The sequence below is a fragment of the Rhincodon typus genome, chromosome 16, assembly GCF_021869965.1.
Source record: "Rhincodon typus isolate 14 chromosome 16, sRhiTyp1.1, whole genome shotgun sequence".
Lineage (NCBI taxonomy): Eukaryota > Metazoa > Chordata > Chondrichthyes > Orectolobiformes > Rhincodontidae > Rhincodon > Rhincodon typus.
Window position 1 is genome coordinate 31291816 of NC_063347.1, and position 20187 is coordinate 31312002.

The 20187-nt window shown below is 38.8% G+C and overlaps 1 protein-coding gene across 4 annotated transcripts in view; it reads right to left on the minus strand.

Moving 5' to 3' along the window:
* Positions 1-20187, minus strand: part of cfap20dc (CFAP20 domain containing) — a 342974-nt gene that overhangs the window by 86091 nt on the left and 236696 nt on the right. For all 4 annotated transcript variants that reach the window (XM_048606448.1, XM_048606449.1, XM_048606447.1 and 1 more), the window contains one exon: positions 13652-13870. In XM_048606448.1, coding sequence (XP_048462405.1) covers positions 13652-13870 — 219 coding nt within the window. The remainder of the gene's footprint in view (positions 1-13651; positions 13871-20187) is intronic.

A 20187-nucleotide genomic window follows, 5' to 3' on the forward strand; every position in this document is an offset into this window, starting at 1 on the left:
GAATAAAGCAAAGGACTATGGCAGTGCTTGAACAGACCAATTATCCCATTTTAACTCACTATCACTTTCTCAAAGGCAAATAGGTGTAGTCAATAAAGGCTGATATCACCAGTGATGCACAACTCCCATGCATTCTCTATGTATAAAACTCTTAAATTAACATGACACCGGACACCAGCAAAAATGGAACAGCAGAATAAGAAGATTTTGTTTATGATTTGAATTCACATATTATAGATGAACATAAAAGTTATTTTAACAGCAAAACCTGTGTTTTTAAAGTGCTTCATAAAAATTTCATACTTTATATTCTTGGGTAGGTTTCAGCCAGACTCTGTATTTTCATGGTAACAGAAGGTTGAATTTTACCAAAAATTGGCTAATTGTCAATTTTGAGGAGTTTCATGAAGGGTTTATTTCTGTGTTCATTAACAGGCTTTCCTAAACTCACCTCATTACCTATGTACCCCCTCCAACACCCCATGGCCCACCCATCCTATTCTGCCAGTCACCACAGGCAGAACTATTGTAAAGTATGATTCCACAAGTATAACTACATCAGGCTATTGTTTGGCTAGCCCATATCTATTTATTTCTCTGTATTTTTGAATGTTGACTGAAATGAGGTAAAGGGTCTTTTAAAAGCCAAGGGTTGCAAAAAGGATCACTGCACCTTTCAAAAGCAAGTTAACTGATGGTCGTTATAAGTGCTGTTTACACTGCTATTTGTTTAAAAGGTGACGGGTGAAAGTTGTTCCAGATGAGCTGGAGCCCAGGGGGGTTGAATGAAGGCAGATTTGACTGGCAACATTAGCTGATTGGTCTGTGGAACTGTGTCTAGTTATCGATAACAAATGCCTTCTGCCTGCCAACAACTGTTGTAATTGGTTCAACTCTTGTAATTGGTTCCCAAGTAGCTGAACAGCTGGGGTTGTGAACGTTTGGTCAGAAGGCATTGGACTTTGGTTCGGAAGAGGCTGTCCTTGTCTTTGTGGTATAAAAGAACTTCAAGATGGAAGAAAGCCAGATTATTTTCCTCATCAGTTACAGTAACCTGTGGCTTTTACCACTAAATCAGAGACTTCATAAATTGTGAAGCAGTTGCTCTGTGCCTCCGGCAAGCAAAGAAAAGTACCTGGAGAAGGAAAATCATGGAGCAACAAATCCTGACAAATCAATGAACACTGGACATCACCATTGAACTGCCTTTGCAGTCTTTCCCTCTGCCCATAACATAATTTTTTTGTGTCTGTCTGTGTATGCAGCAGCCATTTTAAAAGGTGGGGTTAGTGTTTAACTAGTACAATTATATGTCAATGGTTCATAATCTGTAGATAGAATCTATTTATTTGTAATAAACAGTAATTCTGTTTAATACAGAAACTGGGTCCACGCTTTTTGTCAATCTGGGCCTAAAAACAGGGAAAATGGGAAATTTTGTGTACTTCTATAAAATCTTTAACTTTTGTTCAAGCCCTTAATGACAGTTGACTCTTCAAAAAACTGCCTCACTTGCTGATTATTTACAGCATTGTGTATTTATTTTAAATTTAAAAATGTTTTGGATGCTTAAGAACAATCTTTGTGTGGTTCTGTGAATGGGCCCATAAATTCTCCAGCCTGTAACAGGATTCTTTAGACATAATTTTAGCCAAATATGCTGAATGAAACCTGATCAAATGTCCAATTTACACTACACTCAATTTTTAGCTCCATTGAAACCAATGGACAAGTCAGGTTAAAACTGAGGCTTTAGACTTTTTAGCACTTCAGTATTTTGTTGCTATTTCCTTCAGAACTGGCAGTAAAAACAGAAGTTAGCTTAGTATGAGAGACCAAGTATTTCATTTTCATCCAAATATGCTAGCATTTCACTCATAACAAACCTCATGCACAAGTTTTTAATTTGTTTCCTGGATAATAGTCATACTTACTTATGGCAACTGAACGAGGAGGAAGACTGTGCAATTTTAATACTGTGATACATGTAAAACTTATAACAGCAGAACCCATGAATACAAATTTCAGGCAATATGTCAAAGCATTAATCTGATTTCAAAATGTTCACAGTCTGACAGATTATCCTGAGTTATCGGCACATCGAAGGATTCATCAGTCAAAATAAATTGACACTTTCAGCTAAATAACAACGTGCACATTTCTATATAGAATATGAATTAACTGTTGCTGTGGATGCAAGAAACCATTAGACCACAAACATTTCAAAAACACGAGAAGTGTAATTTTTAGTACTTGCTGGAATTGTATATCATAAATGTTTACGCACATATTTTCAAAATAGGATTTATGAATCATTGGGGTGACGGGGAACAGTCTTTTGTTTCCATCAGAGCAGATGTCTTTGTTGGTATGAGATGCAGGCCATTTTGAGACATTGGCCTCATAAAGATCCTGGTGAAACCTGGCACTAAATGATCTCGTTATTACATCTCATCAGTTATATGAGGTTGGACAACTACCTGACTGAAGATTTAGATAATATGGAGGACAATCCTTGGGGAGCCTTGAATGGGCAGACAGAGATTTTCTGTAACTCTTTATTCCAAGTTGATCTTGAGTGTCAGTGGGATAGTTAAGTTACCCTTCCCAGTCACTTTAGATTTTCAGCTGGAAGCTGTTTACAAGGTCAGCAAAGAGTAGCTGTTAGTTGAAAGTTGTCTCTATTCTCTTTTAATAAAATTCTCAGATATATTGCACCATCTGTTCAAACCTAAACATTAAAAAAGGTATACACAGAAAAAATATTTTAAAGTCAGGTCCTTGAAGCCATAAGAAGGCTTCACAGAAATAATGTAAAAGCAGCTTTAAAGTGTAGAACTGGTCTATATGGTGCAGTGGAAGTGTCCCTACCTCTGGACTGGGAAGCCAGGCTTCAAGTCCCACCTGCTCCAGATATGTGTAATAATATCCTTGAGCAGGTTGATTAAATAAAAATGTTTAAAAATTTTGAATTGTATGTTAAGTGCATTGGGATGTGCCATGATGATATGGTGAGGCTGGCACTTGTCAGGTGCCAATATCTATGAATGTGAGGTGTATGCTGCTGCCCTGGAGTATGTCTTGAGGTGTTAGTGGCTGCTGTCCAAGAGTGATGTCTGGAGGAGCAAGGTGTAAGCTAGAGTCATCAGATATCCACTCTGAGTTTCATGCTGTGAATTCCTGGTATCTTGTTTCAATCTAGTGGAAGCATGGAAGCCTGCATATTGATGAGGTGAGATGAGAATAGTAATGAGGATGATAATGAGCAATAGGCCCTGTTAGTAGCCCTCTAGCTGCCTGCTGGAAGAATCTCGTCTCGACATCCAGGACTTGATTGGAAAACATGACTTGCTGGTGTCTATGCTGAGAAAGGCCTCACTCAACATCTCAAATTTCTCACTAAAGCCTATGTCATTCATGGCCTGGAAAGATTTTGCCCAATAAGATCATTATAAAGTACTTTAACACAAATTTTCATTCTCAAACATGATGTAACATGTGTGGATTTATTTTATATGAATTTTAATGTTTATATATCATATGTTAAAATGCTCCTTTTTATTGATGCCTTATATTCATTGACATCTGGGTTCATGTTAATTTCAGAGAGTTCAAATGGGCCACATTTGAAAATAGTTTCAGAAACATTGCTCCAGGCCAACATAAAATGGGAAAAGAAATATTTTTCTAGACATCTGATAGTATACCTTAGTTTTGATGAAACATCATTGGCCTGAAATGCCAATTTTGTTCCTCTCACCACAGATGCTGTCTTCCAGCTGAGTAATTCTACTTTTATTTTTAATTCTTATATCGGATTTTCATTATGAGCAGTATCTTACTTTTGTTTTATAAATAAAATTGCAAGCCTTCATCCATCATGGCAAATTGACCAAGCAGGAAGAGAAGATATCTGATATTACTAGGCAGTCCTGACATGATTCCTCATGAGATAGTAGGAACTGCCGATGCTGGAGAATCTGAGATAACAAGGTGTAGAGCTGGATGAACACAGCAGGTCCGTACCCGCCTCCCTAACTTGTCCTTCCACTTATCCACTCGTCCCACCTCAAGCCCCACCCCATCTAGCCTCATCCCGCATCCTTGACCTGTCTGTCCTCCCTGGACCGACCTATCCCCTCCCTAACTCCCCACCTACACTCACCTTTACTGGCTCCAACCCCGCCTCCTTGACCTGTCGGTCTCCTCTCCACCTATCTTCTCATTTATCCATCTTCTATCAGCCTCCCCCTTTCTCCCTATTTTTTTCAGTATCCCCTTCCCCTCCCCCATTTCTGAAGAAGGCTCTAGACCTGAAACGTCAGCTTTCCTGCTCCTCTGCTGCTGCTTGACCTGTTGTGTTCATCCAGCTCTACACCTTGTTATCCCATGATTCCTCATGATACTTCCCTCTCTAAATTAATATGTCACTCACATTCTCAGTATTTACTGGAGTTGGGATGTTCTTGCCCATGGATATCTCTGGTGCTTCGAGATGAAGTAACCATCTGATTAACTTTCTTTCTAGAAGTAGGATAGCATTTGCTAGTCTAGAAACAGAAGTGTTGGAAAAACTCAGCAGTTCTGTGGAGACAGAAACCAAATTAATGTTTTGAGTCCAGTATGGTTCTTCGTTGGAACTTAGACATTAACTGTTTTTCTCTTTCCACAGATGCTGCCAGACCTGGTGAGTTTCACCAGGTTTTTATTTCATATTTGCAGCATCTGCAGTATTCTGCATTTAGTTTAGTACATGCTAGGCTTACTTGTCACTAATTACTTAATAAGATCCTTAGCTATAAGGTAAATGTCATGGGTGGACGTTCAAACATTTTCTACAAAATAAGCTTACTTATATGATAAACTATCCTGTTTTATTTTCAATATCTTATGGAACATTTTCGTTCAACAGTGTCACTGCAAATAATTGTTAATTTATTTTAGTAACCATTTGCAAGTTCAATGCCTGCACCAAACGTACAACACTTGAAATGTCGATGTCTTCAAATTAATAAAACATGATTTCCATTTGCACATTCCAAGTTGCATTGATGATTATAAAGGGTGAGACACCAGGGGTCGGATATTAACTCTGTGCAAATCAGTGGGTTTTGAATGAGTTCAAAATTTCACTCTGGTAATGTAAACCATGACGTCACCTTAATAGACTGTCACTCCCTGCTGTGAACATCTCAGTAATAGAAGCTCTCAAGCTTGCTCTGCATTAGGTAAAATATATTGCTTCTTGCAATATTAATATGTCATACTCTGAACTTAAAGAAAACAGTTACGCTTCACTAAGTCAGCCCCATCCTCAGGAGCTGCTTGCCTTTCCCTCTGGGCTTAGAAAGCAATGTGAGTCACACAGAAGCTGACAGCCTATATGCCGGCTAAAGTCAGTTAGTGTCTTAAAAAGACAAACTATGACCCATAAGTTGCATCCTGTGGAAATGCATGAGATGCATATGTCCCTGCACAGAAAATGGCCTGGCAGAACCCTGCAAGTCCTAGGGTCCCTGAGGTCCAAAGTAAGATATTAAAGGGCTGAACTGATGTGTGAGTTGGTCCAAAAGCAGGCATGGTGATGCTGTGAGGCTGGTGGTTTGGTAACACCAACTTGTGTGGATGACGGATTGAGGATGATGGTGGCCACGCAGGGACATGTTGTGAAGAGGAACTTAGATGATGGCCGTGACAAGTAATAGGCAAGCTGCAGCTGCCGCTGACAAGCACTTGGTCTGATTTACATGTTGGTAATTTGCACTGTCTACTTTCTTAGAAGTGGCATACAAATAAGGGGAGTTGGTGCTTTAACAAAATGCATGGAAATAAGGGAGATGCCACTGAATGGCCTGACTCTAAAGTCACATTTTATGGCTTGAGGGGAAGTAGGTTCATTCAGAGAGAAAGAATTTTGACTGTTAGTTCAGCAAGTTCCAAAACAGTCAGGACAGAAGAAGTCATGACCGTCTTAGAGGTCAGTAAGACAAAAATCTCCACAAAAGAAGGCTTTTGAGAGAGGAAGATATCCTACAGACAGCTGAAGATGTAGGATTGAGGAGTAAGTAGGTAGAGCTTGCAACCTGTTTAAGAGTCTCTGAAGAGACATTAACTGAAGATAATAGCATCAAGTGAATGCAGATCTTTGACAAAAAGAACCCGAATACAGCTGTGCTAACTAAACAAGAAACTTTAGTGTGAAGACAGGGTGACCCTTCACTGAGGTTTGAGGGTTTGTAATATTGTAGTGGGGACAAAAGGTTTGAATCTTTTTGAAAATTGTTAAAGGACCACTTCAAATCATATAACATAATACATATATTATCTTTTATAGTCATAGAGTCGTAGAGTAGCACAGCACGGACACAGACCCTTCAGTACAACGTGTCCATGCTGACCAGCTATCCTAAATTAATCAAGTCCCATTTGCCAGCACTTGGCTCATATCCCTCTAAACACTTCCAATTCATATACCCATCCAGAAATCTTTCAAATGTTGTAATTGTACCAGCTTCCACCACTTCCTCTGGCAGCTCATTCCATACATGCACCACACTTTGTGTGAAAAATTTATCCCTTAAGTCCCTTTTAAATCTTCCCCCTCTCACCTTAAACTTATGTCCTCTAGTTTTGGACTCCCTTATCCTGGGAAAAAGACCTTGGACATTCTGTTGTGGTTGGTTGGCTCGCTGAGCTGGTTTGTTGTTCCGCAGTCGTTTCATTACCCTGCTGGGTAACATCATCAGTGCAGCCTCCGATGAAGTGTCGGTGTGTTTTCCTGCCTGGTTTTTAAACTTTGGTGTCTGTTGAGCTGAGTTACCTCACTTCCGGTTTTCCTTCACAATGGAGTGTATATAGGATCTAGCTCTGTGTGTTTATTGATGGCTTTCTTAGTGGAGAACCAGGCTTTTAGGAATTCCCATGCTTGTCTCTGCTTCGCCTGTCCCAGGATCCTGGTATTGTCCCAATTGAATTGGTGGTTTTTCTTATTCATGTGGATGGAGATGAGTGAGTATTGGTCGTGTCATTTTGTTGCCAGTTGATGTTTGGGTGCCCTTGTGGTTAATTTCCTTCCTGTTTGTCCAATGTAATGTTTGTCGCAGTCTCTGCAGGGAATCTTGTATATGACATTGGTCCTGTCCATAGTGAGTAGTGGGTCTTTGGTTCGGGTGAACAGTTGTTGTAGGGTTGATGTGGGTTTGCGTGCTACTCTGATGCCCAGTGGTCCTAGGAGTCGTGTCAGTTCAGATGTGTTCCTGATGTAAGGTAGCGTGATGAGTGTGCCGGGGCGTGTAGTATCTTCCTGGTGTCGTTCGTGTAATAGGCATCTTCTGACCCAGTTGTTCAGGCATTCATTGTCTTTGAATACCTGAAAGAGGTACTCTTCTTCTTTTTGGTGTAGTTCTGTGCTGCTGTAGTGTGTTGTTGCCCACTTAAATAATGTTCTCAACTTTGTTTGTGTGTGTTAGGGTGGTTGCTGTATTCACCCTATCCATGCCCCTCATGATTTCATAAACCTCTATGCAATCACCCCTCAGCCTCTGACACTCCAAGGAAAATAGCCCCAGCCTATTCAGCCTCTGCTTATAGCTAAAATCCTCCAAACCCTGGCAACACCCTTGTAAATCTTTTCTGCACCCTATGACTCCATAAGTACATTGTCTGCCTCACGTGAAGATGTTCAGTGTCTTATCGCCATCGTATTGAAATAGCAAAAATAAAACCTATGGACTATCATGCCAGGTTTCTCTCTAGGATCTCATTTGTTCAATATTACCATCAGCTGGGATCATAATGCACACTTCAGTTATTGGAATAAACATTGAAGTACTGATAGATGGATCAAATACAATAGACAACTGTGAGATGTCAAGCATATCGATTTTTGAAGCACAACAACACTTACATGTAATTAGAAAATCCCTTCAGAAGCAATCCAAAGAAACTGTGATTGGTGAGTACTAGGACATCTTTTGCTTTAATGTGACAGGAGTGGAAGGATATTAAAAATAAACCTATGTATTTTTAAATTACTAAATGTGATTAACATTATACTATGCAAATACAAACATTTAAATGGAGTCACATGATGTCACTTAAGGGCTAGTTCTGTCCTCCACGAAATCCTCTTCGTAGATTAACCCTTTTATTCCTGGAATTATATTTTGCTTTGCTTTCATAGTACCGTACCTCCAGGCTTGCAGAAACTGATTTCCCTTAAGATTATCCTTTTAGGTGTTAAAAAATTTAAGCTTCTGTTTTTGTCAATTCCCTATATGATTGTGGTGAAGACTAGTTATTGAAAAGGAACATTCACTCCACGCCAAACTACACCTGGTTAGCAGTATCTTTCCAATTCCATCAACGATTCTTAACAAAGTTAAAAAAAAAGTTCCTGCTAAGGCAGCAAAAAAAAGGCTAAGCTTCAATGAAACTACACAGATAAAGCTTCAGTTGATTGGGAGTACACCATTGACCAGGGGAATCTCCTAAGAGGGTATAAATTCACACAGTTCCTGGATGAATGGATCAGTTTTTAAGTTAACTGCCTAAGAAAGAACATAACTAAGCACTTGCTTTCTTTTCTACTAGAACCATTTCTAAGTTTAAACAAAACTGATCAGACTGAATCATGTTAGTCTATCATCAGCTGAACAAAAATGTTTCAAGAATATCAACATCAAAAGCTGACATGACCATCACCTCAAATTAATTCACGACTCATATTCCCCTACTTCCTTGAACTCAAAGGACCAAAGTTGGCGGCCATTCTATGGAATTAACCATAATGGGCAGATGTAATAATTTTGCTGTAGACAAGAGTGTAAAGATAAATGGTGGTGGATGAACATGAAATGCAATTGCTGAAGAAAGTTGCGAGGTGATGGGTGAGTAACTCAACTTTGTGCGATGTGGTAAATGGGTTTATTAATTCAGCTATTCATTATACATATCCAAAGTCATAATTACTGCGTGAGTATTTTCACCTAGATTTTGTTTCAATCTGACAGGTTTGGTACTCAAAGGGGAATGTGCCCACTTTTGCAGCACAATTACCGATGGACTCTACAGGCTTACTCAAAGTGATAATATACTTATTAAAGGTTGGCTGTTTTCTCTTCAGACTGATTCTGTCTGGAATAACAAGTGGAAAGAATAAGGAGACACAGGCAAGTCTCCGGGTTTTCAAAATCACCCTGTCCTGGTGGAAGTAATGTGGGCAAAGAAGGAAGTCTGTTTCAAAGCACTGCAACTGTCTGTAGCAGGACCTGCTAAATGAAAGCCTGGAGAGTGGGAAGAGACAAATCAAGTATCTAGAAAATCACAAAATGTAAGGCTTTTTATGTGGTTTGTCACACAGCACAAAATTAATGCTGATAACTTGAGTAGCGTGTGGAAGTTTATTGAAATCTCGATAAAAACTATACCATAGGGAAGTGATTTATTTTGTGTGTTTGCTGTGTGACAAGTAGAGAATGTAATTATATTGATTGTGTCTTTTTGAAATCCATTAACGATATATATTCAGCTGTTCATAGAGCTTGTGCTTAGCAGTTCCTAATTAAATGCAGCCAGTCTAGTCGATTGTAAAAAAGGCAGATTCTGAATTTTGTCTGTATAGCAAAGGCAGGAGGGAGCTTTAGTCTGTAGACAACACTTGACAATTGTGGAATACCACAGGTTCAAACACTTCTGGGAGTGTATAATCAAATTGTTATCAGACATTACTCAGATTAAAAATCTCCAATCTCTTCATGATGGTACCAATCATTCCAACTATATCAATGAGGCAACAAAACCAGACTAAGCTTACTTGATCTTTCAGTTTGCTTTAATATTATGATTTTTTTTAAATTTTAGCAATTACGGATTTAAATAAGGCACATGGGTCAAATATTGCAATTTTCTTGAGCAGTTTTTATGAATGATGGTTTCTGTTTTTATTTGTTGGATTTCATGTTTTGGCAAATACTCATGAATTTGGCAAGAAATTTTCAATTGTATTGACAAAATCAGCATAGAATTAGGCGTAGATTTTGTCATATCATTGGATTTACATCAATCCAGGAAATTCTGAGTCGATTCATACCTATTGCTGCTGGGGATCATTCACAGAAGACTTGTACAATTTTATTTCAATGCAATTTTTGCATAACGGACAATGGTAAAAATTGCTATTAGATAAAGCCCCTATACCCATATTAGTCTTTCATTTTATATAAAATACATTTTGAGTGTCTAAATTGCTGCATCACTGGAAGTTGTGCCTTCAGTTACTTCTGACTCAAACTTCTGTGCTCACATTGCTATCTCTTTTTGCTTTTTTGAGACACTTTTAAAACCTACCTCTTTGATTAGGCTTCTTGTCATCTGACCTAATATCTCCTTATGTTCTCATGTGATTCTTTGTGAAGCATCTTGGGATGTTTTGTTGTATTAAAGACACTAAATATTGTTATTGTTGCTGTTTATGTCATCAAGAGGCAGTATGTACAAATGAGAGAAAAGAGGGCAATGTCAGATCCTTGGGTGATACGAAAGATAAAAATACAGGTGCAGGAAGTGAGGTTGGTTTAGGTGATTCTCTGACTATAAATAAACAGAAAAAGATGGAACTTTAAATTGAATTTAAAAATAAAATGGATAGCAAGCGTAGTTCCGCTCATCTCAATAACTGTAGAGAGATTTTAAAGGAAGGAGGAAGAGTCAATGATGTTAACAGCTGTAGATAGGTTGAGAAGGACAAGGAGGGAGAGTTTATCTTCATCAAAGTCTTGTGTGATATCATTTGTGACTAATAGAGCCACTTATAGAGTCATAGAATTATACAGTCATACAGCACAGAATCACACTCTTTGGTCCAATTCGTCCATGCCAACCAAGTTGTCCAAACTAAACTAGTCCCTCTTGCCTGCCTGGCCCATAACCCTCTAAACTTTCCTATTCATGTACTTATCCAAATGTTTTCTAAATGCTTTAACTGTACCTGCATCTACCACTTCCTCTAGCAGCTCATTCCACTTACGAACCACCCTCTGTTTGAAAAAATTGACCCTCCGGTCCCTTTTAAATTTTCTCCTCTCACCTAGGTAAGGTGCCCTCTAGTTTTGAACTCCCCCACCTGAGAGAAAAAACCTATGCTACTCACCTTAAGTATGCCCCTCATGATTTTATGAACCTCTATAAGGTCACCCTTTAACCTGTTACACTCCAGTGAAAGAAGTTCCAGACTATCCAGCCTCTGCCTATAACTCAGACCCTGTACTCCTGGCAACATCCATGTAAATCTTTTCTGTACTTTCTCTAATTTAATAATATCCTTCCTATAGCAGGGGGATGAGAACTGTACATAGTACTCCAAAAGTTGCCTCACCAATATCCTGTACAACCTCAACATGACGTCCCAACTCCTATACTCTATGGTCTGAACAATAAATTCCAGTATATTAAACACCCTCTTAACCATCCTGTCTACCTGTGACGCAACTTTCAAAGAATGATATACCTGAACCCCTAGGTCTCTGTTTGACAATACTACCCAGGGGCCTACCACTAACTGTATAAGTCCTCCCCTTGTTTGTGTTAGCTAAATGCAATACCTCGCATTTATCCAAATTAAACTCCATCTGCTACTCCTCAGCCCATTGGCTCAATTGATCAAGATCCCTTCGTAACTTTCGATAACCTTCTAGTGTCATCTGCAAACTTACTAACGATGCCTCCTACATTCTCATCTAAATTGTCTATACAAATGACAAATAACAGTTGACTCAGCACAGATCTCTGCAGAACACCGCTGGTCACAGGTCTCCAGTCTATAAAATCCTCCACAACCACCCTCTGTCTCCTACCGTCAAGCCAATTTTGTATCAAATTGGTAAGCTCTCCCTGAATCCCATCTGATCTAACTTTACTAATCAATCTACCATGTGCAACCTTGTCAAAGGCTTTACTAAAGTCCATGTAGATGACGTCTACCAGTCTGCTCTCTTGTATCTTTTCGGTAACATCCTCAAAAAACTCAGTCAAATTTGTGAGACACAATTTCCCACACACAAAGCCATGCTGACTATCCCTAATCAGTCCTTGCCTTCCAAATGCATGTAAATCCTATGTCTCAGAATCCCCTCCAACAACTTACCTACCACTGATGTCAGATTCATGGGGTTATAGTTCCCAGACTTCTCCCTACAGCCTTTCTTAAATAAGTCACAACATCAGCCAACCCTGGGTGTAGGTGAAACAAATATCTCTGCTAGGGGCTTCGCAGTTTCTTGTCTAGCTTCCCACAATGTCCTGGGATACACTTGATCAGGACCCAGAGATTTATCCACCTTTATATTTTTTAAGACCTCCAGCACCTCCTCTTCTGTAATATGGACTGTTTCCAAAACATCAATAATTGTTTCCTGAGCTCCCTAGCCTCCATGTCTTTCTCCATAGTAAAAACCGATGTTAATATTTGTTTAGTATCTTTCCATCTCCTGTGGTTCCACACATAGACAACCTCATTGATATCTAAGAGGGCCTATTCTCTCCCTAGTTGCTCTTTTGCTCTTAATGTACCTGTAGAATTTCTTTGGATTATCCTTAACCTTATCTGCCAAGCCTATCTCATAGCTTCCTTTTGCCCTCCTGATTTCACTGTTAAGATGCCCCTACAACCTTTATATATTTTAAGAGATTCACTTGATCCAATTTGCCTTTCCTTAACATATGCCTCCTTCTTATTATTGACCAGAGCCTCAATAACTTTATTCATCCATTGTTCCCTACTCTTACCAACCTTACCTTTCACTCTAAGAGGGACAAATTGCCTCTGGTCTCTCGTTATCTCGTTTTTGAAAGTCTCCCACTTCCTTTACCTGTGAACAGTCTACTCCAATCAACTTTTGAAAGTTCTTGTCTCGTAGCATCAAAATTTGCCTTACTCCAATTAAGAAGTTTAACATTTATATATGGCCTATCCTTTTCTAAAACTAATAGAATCATGATCACTGGTCCCAGAGTGCTCCCCCACTAACAGTTCAGTCACTTGCCCTGCCTTATTTCCCAAGAGAAGGTCAAGTTTTGCTCCTTCTCCAATAGGTACGTCTACCTTTAGATAAACAAAACTTCTTGGAATACTTAATAAATTCCTCACCATCCAAGCCCTTAACACTATGGCAGTCCCAGACTACGTTTGGAAAGTTAAAAGCCTCTAAAATTACAACCCTATCATTCTTACATGTATCTGAGATCTCTCTACATATTTGCTCCTCAGTTTCCTGCTGACTGTTGGGAGCCTATAGCACAATCCCATCAAGGTGATCATCCACTTCCTATTTCTGAGTTCCACCCACAAGTGTTTCAGGGGCAATAGTCTTAGTAGAGGAAAACATGGGCATGGATTTGTGAGGTGACAGCTCATTCAATGACTTTGACGAATAAATGAAAGTTGGTGATAGTTTTCAAGGACAGACAAGTCATATTTTATGGAAGGGAGGGTCATTAGCAGATTTGTATTACTTGCTCATAAATAGTAACTTCAGGTGCATAAGAATGCTATTTTGATTTTGCATAGCACTTGTTCGCACAGACAACGGACAACTGCAAAACTGACTATAAATGCATGTTTGAACAATTTATGAAGCCATTTGGCCAGACTTACTGGTCCTGTATGCTGGGTACTCCAGATGCTTGTATCATCACTGCTCGTACTCAAGCTATCATCACCATAGACACAGTAACCAAGCTGGACGGCATTCAAATGGTTTGTCTTCCCTTCATCCTCCATTTCTTCAAGTTGCTGCCGTCGTAAACTAGCCAGCATTCTTGCTTCATCAGATTCACTCATATCCTTTGGCTGATAGTTCAACCAGTTATATTCCTAATGAGAAAAAATAGTAATGACCATATGGCTGCAACATTGCTTTTCTTTACCATAACTTATCACCAAAAGAATGTAGCAGTCATAGGCCTGTGAATACATTCATCCTTCATTGAAGAACATTCTTGGCACATCTCTAGTAAGTGGCGCTATGCATCTCATATGATGAAAAATTTTTCTGATACATTTTCCCAAATATTTAAAAACAGTTCATATCAATCAAACATTAAATGCATTCATTTATATTCTGAAGCATACTTGTGGTGAGTTTAAATTTACATTTTCTCACTGTGAATTCTCCACTGATAAACTTGCCTCTTTAGGTTCAAGCAATGACTGACATACCAATGTTTCACAGCTTGTCAACAGTAGCTGCTGATCAGACATCAAAAACAACTATTGGTTGACTGATTCTTTTAGGTAAGCTCTCATAAAAACAGCTAGTATCAGAAAAATTAAAATGGAATCTCTTAGTATAAACTCTGTGAAGCACAACTAAATTAACCTACAAAAAGAAAATTAATATTCGCCTCTCTTTTTGGTTATCAGAAAAATACATTCTTCAAAAATCTCCTTTCTTACTGTAATCACATGCTGAGATCTTTCTGCTTTTGCATGAGTAGCTACTGAACATCCAGATTATCAAAATCCTTTACACTGAATGCAGGAATTTTTGATATTGCTTCATCAATGCATCAAAATCAATTGTTTTGATTTATATATTGAGCCCATACATCTTCTCCTCACCCCTCAAAATGTGTTGAGAAACTTCCTGTCTCAACATGCCTTCTCTTCTTGACATTTTGGCTGCATTCAAGAATTTATCTTGAGGTGTGGGAAATTGTGATTTTAAAACTGCATCTCACCTCACTGTGGCATGTTGAAAAAAAAATGCAGCACTTTATATCAATTTACTTTCCTGTTTCCATGTCCTTCTACTGTAGGACATTCAATCCTTTCTCAATTCTGCTTTGATATTGATATTTTTCAGAGGTATGAAAGTGTAGCACAGACTGAGTCACCAATCTTCCAAGAATCCTTAGATTCTGATGAAGTCTCAGAGGATTGGAAAACTGCCAGATGTAACACAATGTAACAATGAAGGAGACAAAAATCAGGTAACTATAGGTCAATTAGCTTCACATCTATTATTGGGAAAATGTTAAGAGTCTAATATAAAGGGTGTAATTGCAAAGCATTTAAAAATACATAATAATGATCAAGCAGAGTTAGCATGGCTTCAGGATAGGGAAATCATGCCTGACAAATTTATTATCAGGATCGCCTGAGTTGGTAACAAGCACGATAGATAAAGGGGAAGTAATGGAGATAATATATTTGGATTTTCAGAAGGTGTTTGATGATGTAATACATGTTAGGTTACTTAATAAGTTAAGGGCCCTTGGTGTGGAGGTAGTATTTTAACACGGACAAAGGATTGCTTAACTAACAGGAGACACAGTGTTGATATAAGAGGGGAATTTTTAGAATGGCTACCTGTAACTAGTGCAGTACCACAGGGATCAGTGATACGGCCATAATTATTTACAATATATGTTAATAACTTAGGTGAGTTAAGTCAATGTACTACAGCCAAGTTTGAGTCTTCAGAGAGATATAGACAGGTTAAGTGAGTCAGCAAAAAGCTCAGCAGATGGAATATTATGTGGGAAAATGTGAGATTATGTACTTTGGCAGGAAGAATAGAGAAGCTGAATATTATTTAAATAGAAAAAGTAGGCAGATAGCTACAACACAGAGGGATTGGAAGTCTTCATGGCAAATTCACAAAAAGCCATCATACAAGTTCCGTGGGAAATACAGAAGGCAAATTAAATGTTGGCCTTTATTCCAAAGTTCAGAAATAGTGAGGTCTTGCCGAAACTATGTAAGTCACTAGTCAGATCACAGCTGGAGTACTGTGGAAGGTTTTGGGCTCTTTATCTAATGAAAGATATATAGGCATTGGAGGCAGTCCAGAGAAGGTGCACTAGGCTGATGCCAGGATGGAAGGACTCTTTTATGAGGAGAGATTCAGTAGGTTGACCTGCGCTCATTGGGGTTAGAAGGAGAGGTGACCTTATTGAAACATACAAGGTTCTGGAGTAATTGACAGGGTAGATGAGAAAAGATTATTCTAAATTATGGGCAATTCTAGGACGAGAGGGAATAATCTCAGAATAAGGAGGTCACACATTTAAGTCAGATCTGAGAAGGGATTTATTTTCTCAGAGGATCGTGAATCTATGGAATCCTTTACTGTAGAATGCTGTAGGGGCAAGGTCATTAAGTATATAAAAATCTTCTATTTCACTTTGTAATCAGTAAGGGATTCAAGGGTTATGGAGAAAAGACAGGAAAGTGAAATTGAGGTTTTTTCAGATTAGCCATGATCTCATTGAATGGCGGAGCAAACTCAATGGACCGGATGGCCTACTTCTGTTGCTACATCTTATGACTTCCACTCCATCTCGGTAGGAAGTGCGTCTCACACAGCAGCCTTTAGACTACTTTATTAAAATATAGAGCTTGTTCCATAGGTAATTCTGGACATGATTCAGAATTGTATCTCCTCAAAAGTCTGTAAGGGAAGGCGAAGGCCTAGTGGTATTATACCAGGACTGTTAATCCAGACACACAAATAAAGTTCTGTGGACCTGAGTTAGCATGCTGTCAAGGCAGATGGTAGAATTTGAACTCAATAATTTAAAAAAATCTGGAATTAAGAGTCTACTGATGACCATGAATCCATTGCCGCTTGTCGGAAAAACCTACTAGATTCGCTAACATCCTTCAGGGAAGGAAACTGCCATCCTTACTTGGTCTGGCCTACATGTGACTCTTGACCCACAAAAATATGGCTGACTCTTAACTGCCCTTTGTGTGATTAGGGATGGGCAATAAAAACTGCCTAGCCAGCGACACCCTCATCCTGTGAATGAATAAAGAAAAATGAGAAATTGTTGAAATCTGGACATATAGTCAATCATGATAACAAGGTGTAGAGCTGGATGAACACAGCAGGCCAAGCAGCATCATCCTGCTGTATTCATCCAGCTCTACACCTTGTTATCTCGGATTCTCCAGCATCTGCAGTTCCTACCATCTCTGAAACAATATAGTCAACCATGCCAACTACACTTTTCCTTTGCAACTTTAAGGGTCTCAACTGTTCTGTAATCATCTTCCAGACATAAATGTATTCAAACATTTTCATAGACATTGTAATTTGTTCCAGTATAAATCTACTTTTTTGTAAGGACTAATACTTTTTTCCTATCTATTTTATGATTTTATATTATGACAATTTTTAACTGTCCTTCCCAATTTATATAAACAGTAGTCAGTATCTAATTGATTGAAACAAAGTTTGGATTAGAAACATCCCTTTACTTTATTGTTGATAAAAACAAAACTGTTTCCTAGCTCTTGTTATCAGTATATGTTGCCAGCAATGCTTCCATCAACACTTGGAGACAATGAGCACTGCAGATGCTGGAAGCCAGAGTCCACAGGTGTGAGGCTGGAAAAGCACAGCAGGTCAGACAGCATCCGAGGAGCAGGTATGTCAATATTTTGGGCCAAAACCCCCAGTCCTGATAAAGGGTTTCAGCCCAAAATGTTGACTTACCTGCTGCTCGGATGCTGTCTGACCTGCTGTGCTCTTCCAACCTCACTCCTATATATTATGCTTCCATCAATATTCTGATTACAACTTAGTCATGATTTCTGGGACACTTGACCCCAAAAGGGTTCTGTTCCCACATCTTTTGTTATCAAAATTGCTTCCTTCCACCTCTGCACCTTTCACTTTCTTGCTTTCAACTAAGCCCATGCTATTGATATTTTGAGGCTAGTCTTCTTCCATTCACTTCTTCAATGGTTCCAATTACAGTTTCATGGATATTTTGGGGAAATTGAGCTTGGTGTCCTCAGAGCAGAGAGGGCTGAGCTGAGAGTTAATGGAAGTGCTTCAAATTGTGAAAGGTTTAGAAAAAATAAATAAAGAAGAACTTTTCCAATGGCTGAACAGTTGATGACCAGAATGCACAGATTGAAGGTGATTGGCAAAGAACCAGAGATAACATAAGAGATAACTTTTTACTTACAAGTGGCTAGAATTTGGAATTGACAGCCTGATGGATGGTAGATACAATTCAAATATAGTGTTTGAAGGAACTGGCTAAACTTTTGAAGAAGAAAATGCAGGGGTATTTGGAAATAAAGAGGCGGGGGACTTACTAGATTTCTTATTGAAGGTCCGGTGCAGACTCAGTGGGCTCAGCGACCTTCTGTGTTGTCCTATTCCATGATTCTAGGTGACCTTTCTACATTCATCATCCACAAACTAGAATTTATTCAGAAAACTTCAAGGTGGTTAAGAAGACATTGAGCACATTTGCCTTTGTTGCTCAGACCTTTGAGTATAGAAGTTGAGATGTCATATTGAGATTGTACAGAACATTGTTGAGGCCTCTTCTGGAGTACTATGTACAGTTTTGGTTGCCCAGTTATAGGAAAGATTTATTAAGCTGGAGAGGGTTCAGAAAAGATTTACCAGGATGTTGTTGGGAATGGAGAGTTTGAATTAAAAGGAAAGGCTGGATAGGCTAGGACTCTTTTTCCCTGGAGGTTGAGGGGTGAATTTATAGAGGTTTATAAAATCATGAGGGGTATAGATAAGGTGAATAGCAAGTGTCTTTTCCCTAGGATGGGGATTTCAAGACTAGGAGGCATATTTTTAAGGTGAGAGGAGAAAGATTTTTTAAAAATTCACAAGGGGCATTTTTTTTTTTTACACAGAAAGTGCTTTGTGTGTGGAATGAACTTCCAAAGAACTGATGCGGTTCAGTTCCAATGTATAAAAGACATTTGAATATGCACATGAATAAGAAATGTTTGGAGGGATAGAGGCCAAGCACAGGCAGGTGGGACTAGTTTAGTTTGGGATTACGGTCGGCATGGACTGGTTGGACCGAAGGGTCTATTTCCATGCTGCATGACTCTATGACTTCATTGTCACCTGTATGAAACTCTGATTTTACATCACCTTTGATCTTTCCAAGTTCCATTGGCTCCTGTACACTGGGAATTCAACTTCAATACAAAATCAGAAATTGCTGGAAAATCTTAGCAGGTCTGGCAGCATCTGAAGTACTTCCACTAACTCTCCACTCAGCCCTCTCTGCTCTAAGGAGAGATGCTGCCAGACCTGCTGAGATTTTCTCACAATTTCAGTTTTTGTTTCTGATTTCCAGCATCTGCAGTACTTTCGGTTTTCAACTTCAATACAACCTCCATAAATAAAAGCTTACATTCAAGATCCTTATCCTTGTATTCAAATAACTTCATCTTCTCACCCCATTCTATGTTGACAGACTACTTGAACCATCTCACCATTTGTTCCACCATAATGACAGGTCAGTTCCTGTTTCCTCTTCCTCCACATTAAAGTTAGAGGTTAATCATTCAGCCACTTCTCAAATTCTCTATCTAGATCACTCTGCTTTGACACATTCTTTATTGCTTCCAAGTCCTTCTCTTTGAACATACCCTTGTCTCTCCATCCATTCCTCCTCAAATATAAAGCTAATTGTCTTCATTAATGTTAGGAGCAATTGCTACATGTTAATTGATGTCATTTAAATTACTTACATACAGATTTTAAAAGTACTTTTCCACCACTTTTACGTGAAATGCCCTCTCAAGTTTACTTTTTTACACATCTCCTTTATGTTTAGGAATTTTCCAGAACTGCTATTACAAATTCATCTCAAAGAGCTTTTCCTTCCAACTTTAAAATACATATCTGTGTCATGTTCATTCCATCAATCTGTAACTGACACTACATTGCACTGCAACCTGTTTAAATAGGCAAAATCTGTGTTGTGCATTTAGTTTAACTGCTTCTGAAATCAATGAAAGTTAGTGTACGACTGTACACATTGATTTTTTGTGCTGTGAGATGTCAAGTATTTCCTATTGCATTCCAAGATTTAGAGCATGTGATCGCTGTTACACCTGGCTGAATGAGTTGAGTTGAGTTTGAGTGTACCCATTCAAGGGGCTTCAATAAGAAAATGTTTTAATGTATGGAAAAGATTTCACATGACAATCTATATAAAGTGTTTGAGCTCTACAGCTAAGGAAAAGGGCCTTTGGGCCAATGAGTCTGTAATGGTGAAAAACAACCACCTACCCATTCTGTAATGGTGAAAAACAACCATCTACCCATTCGAAGATATTACGGTGTAGAGCTAGATGAACACAGCAGGCCAAGCAGCATCAGAGGAGCAGGAAAGCTGATGTTTGGGTCT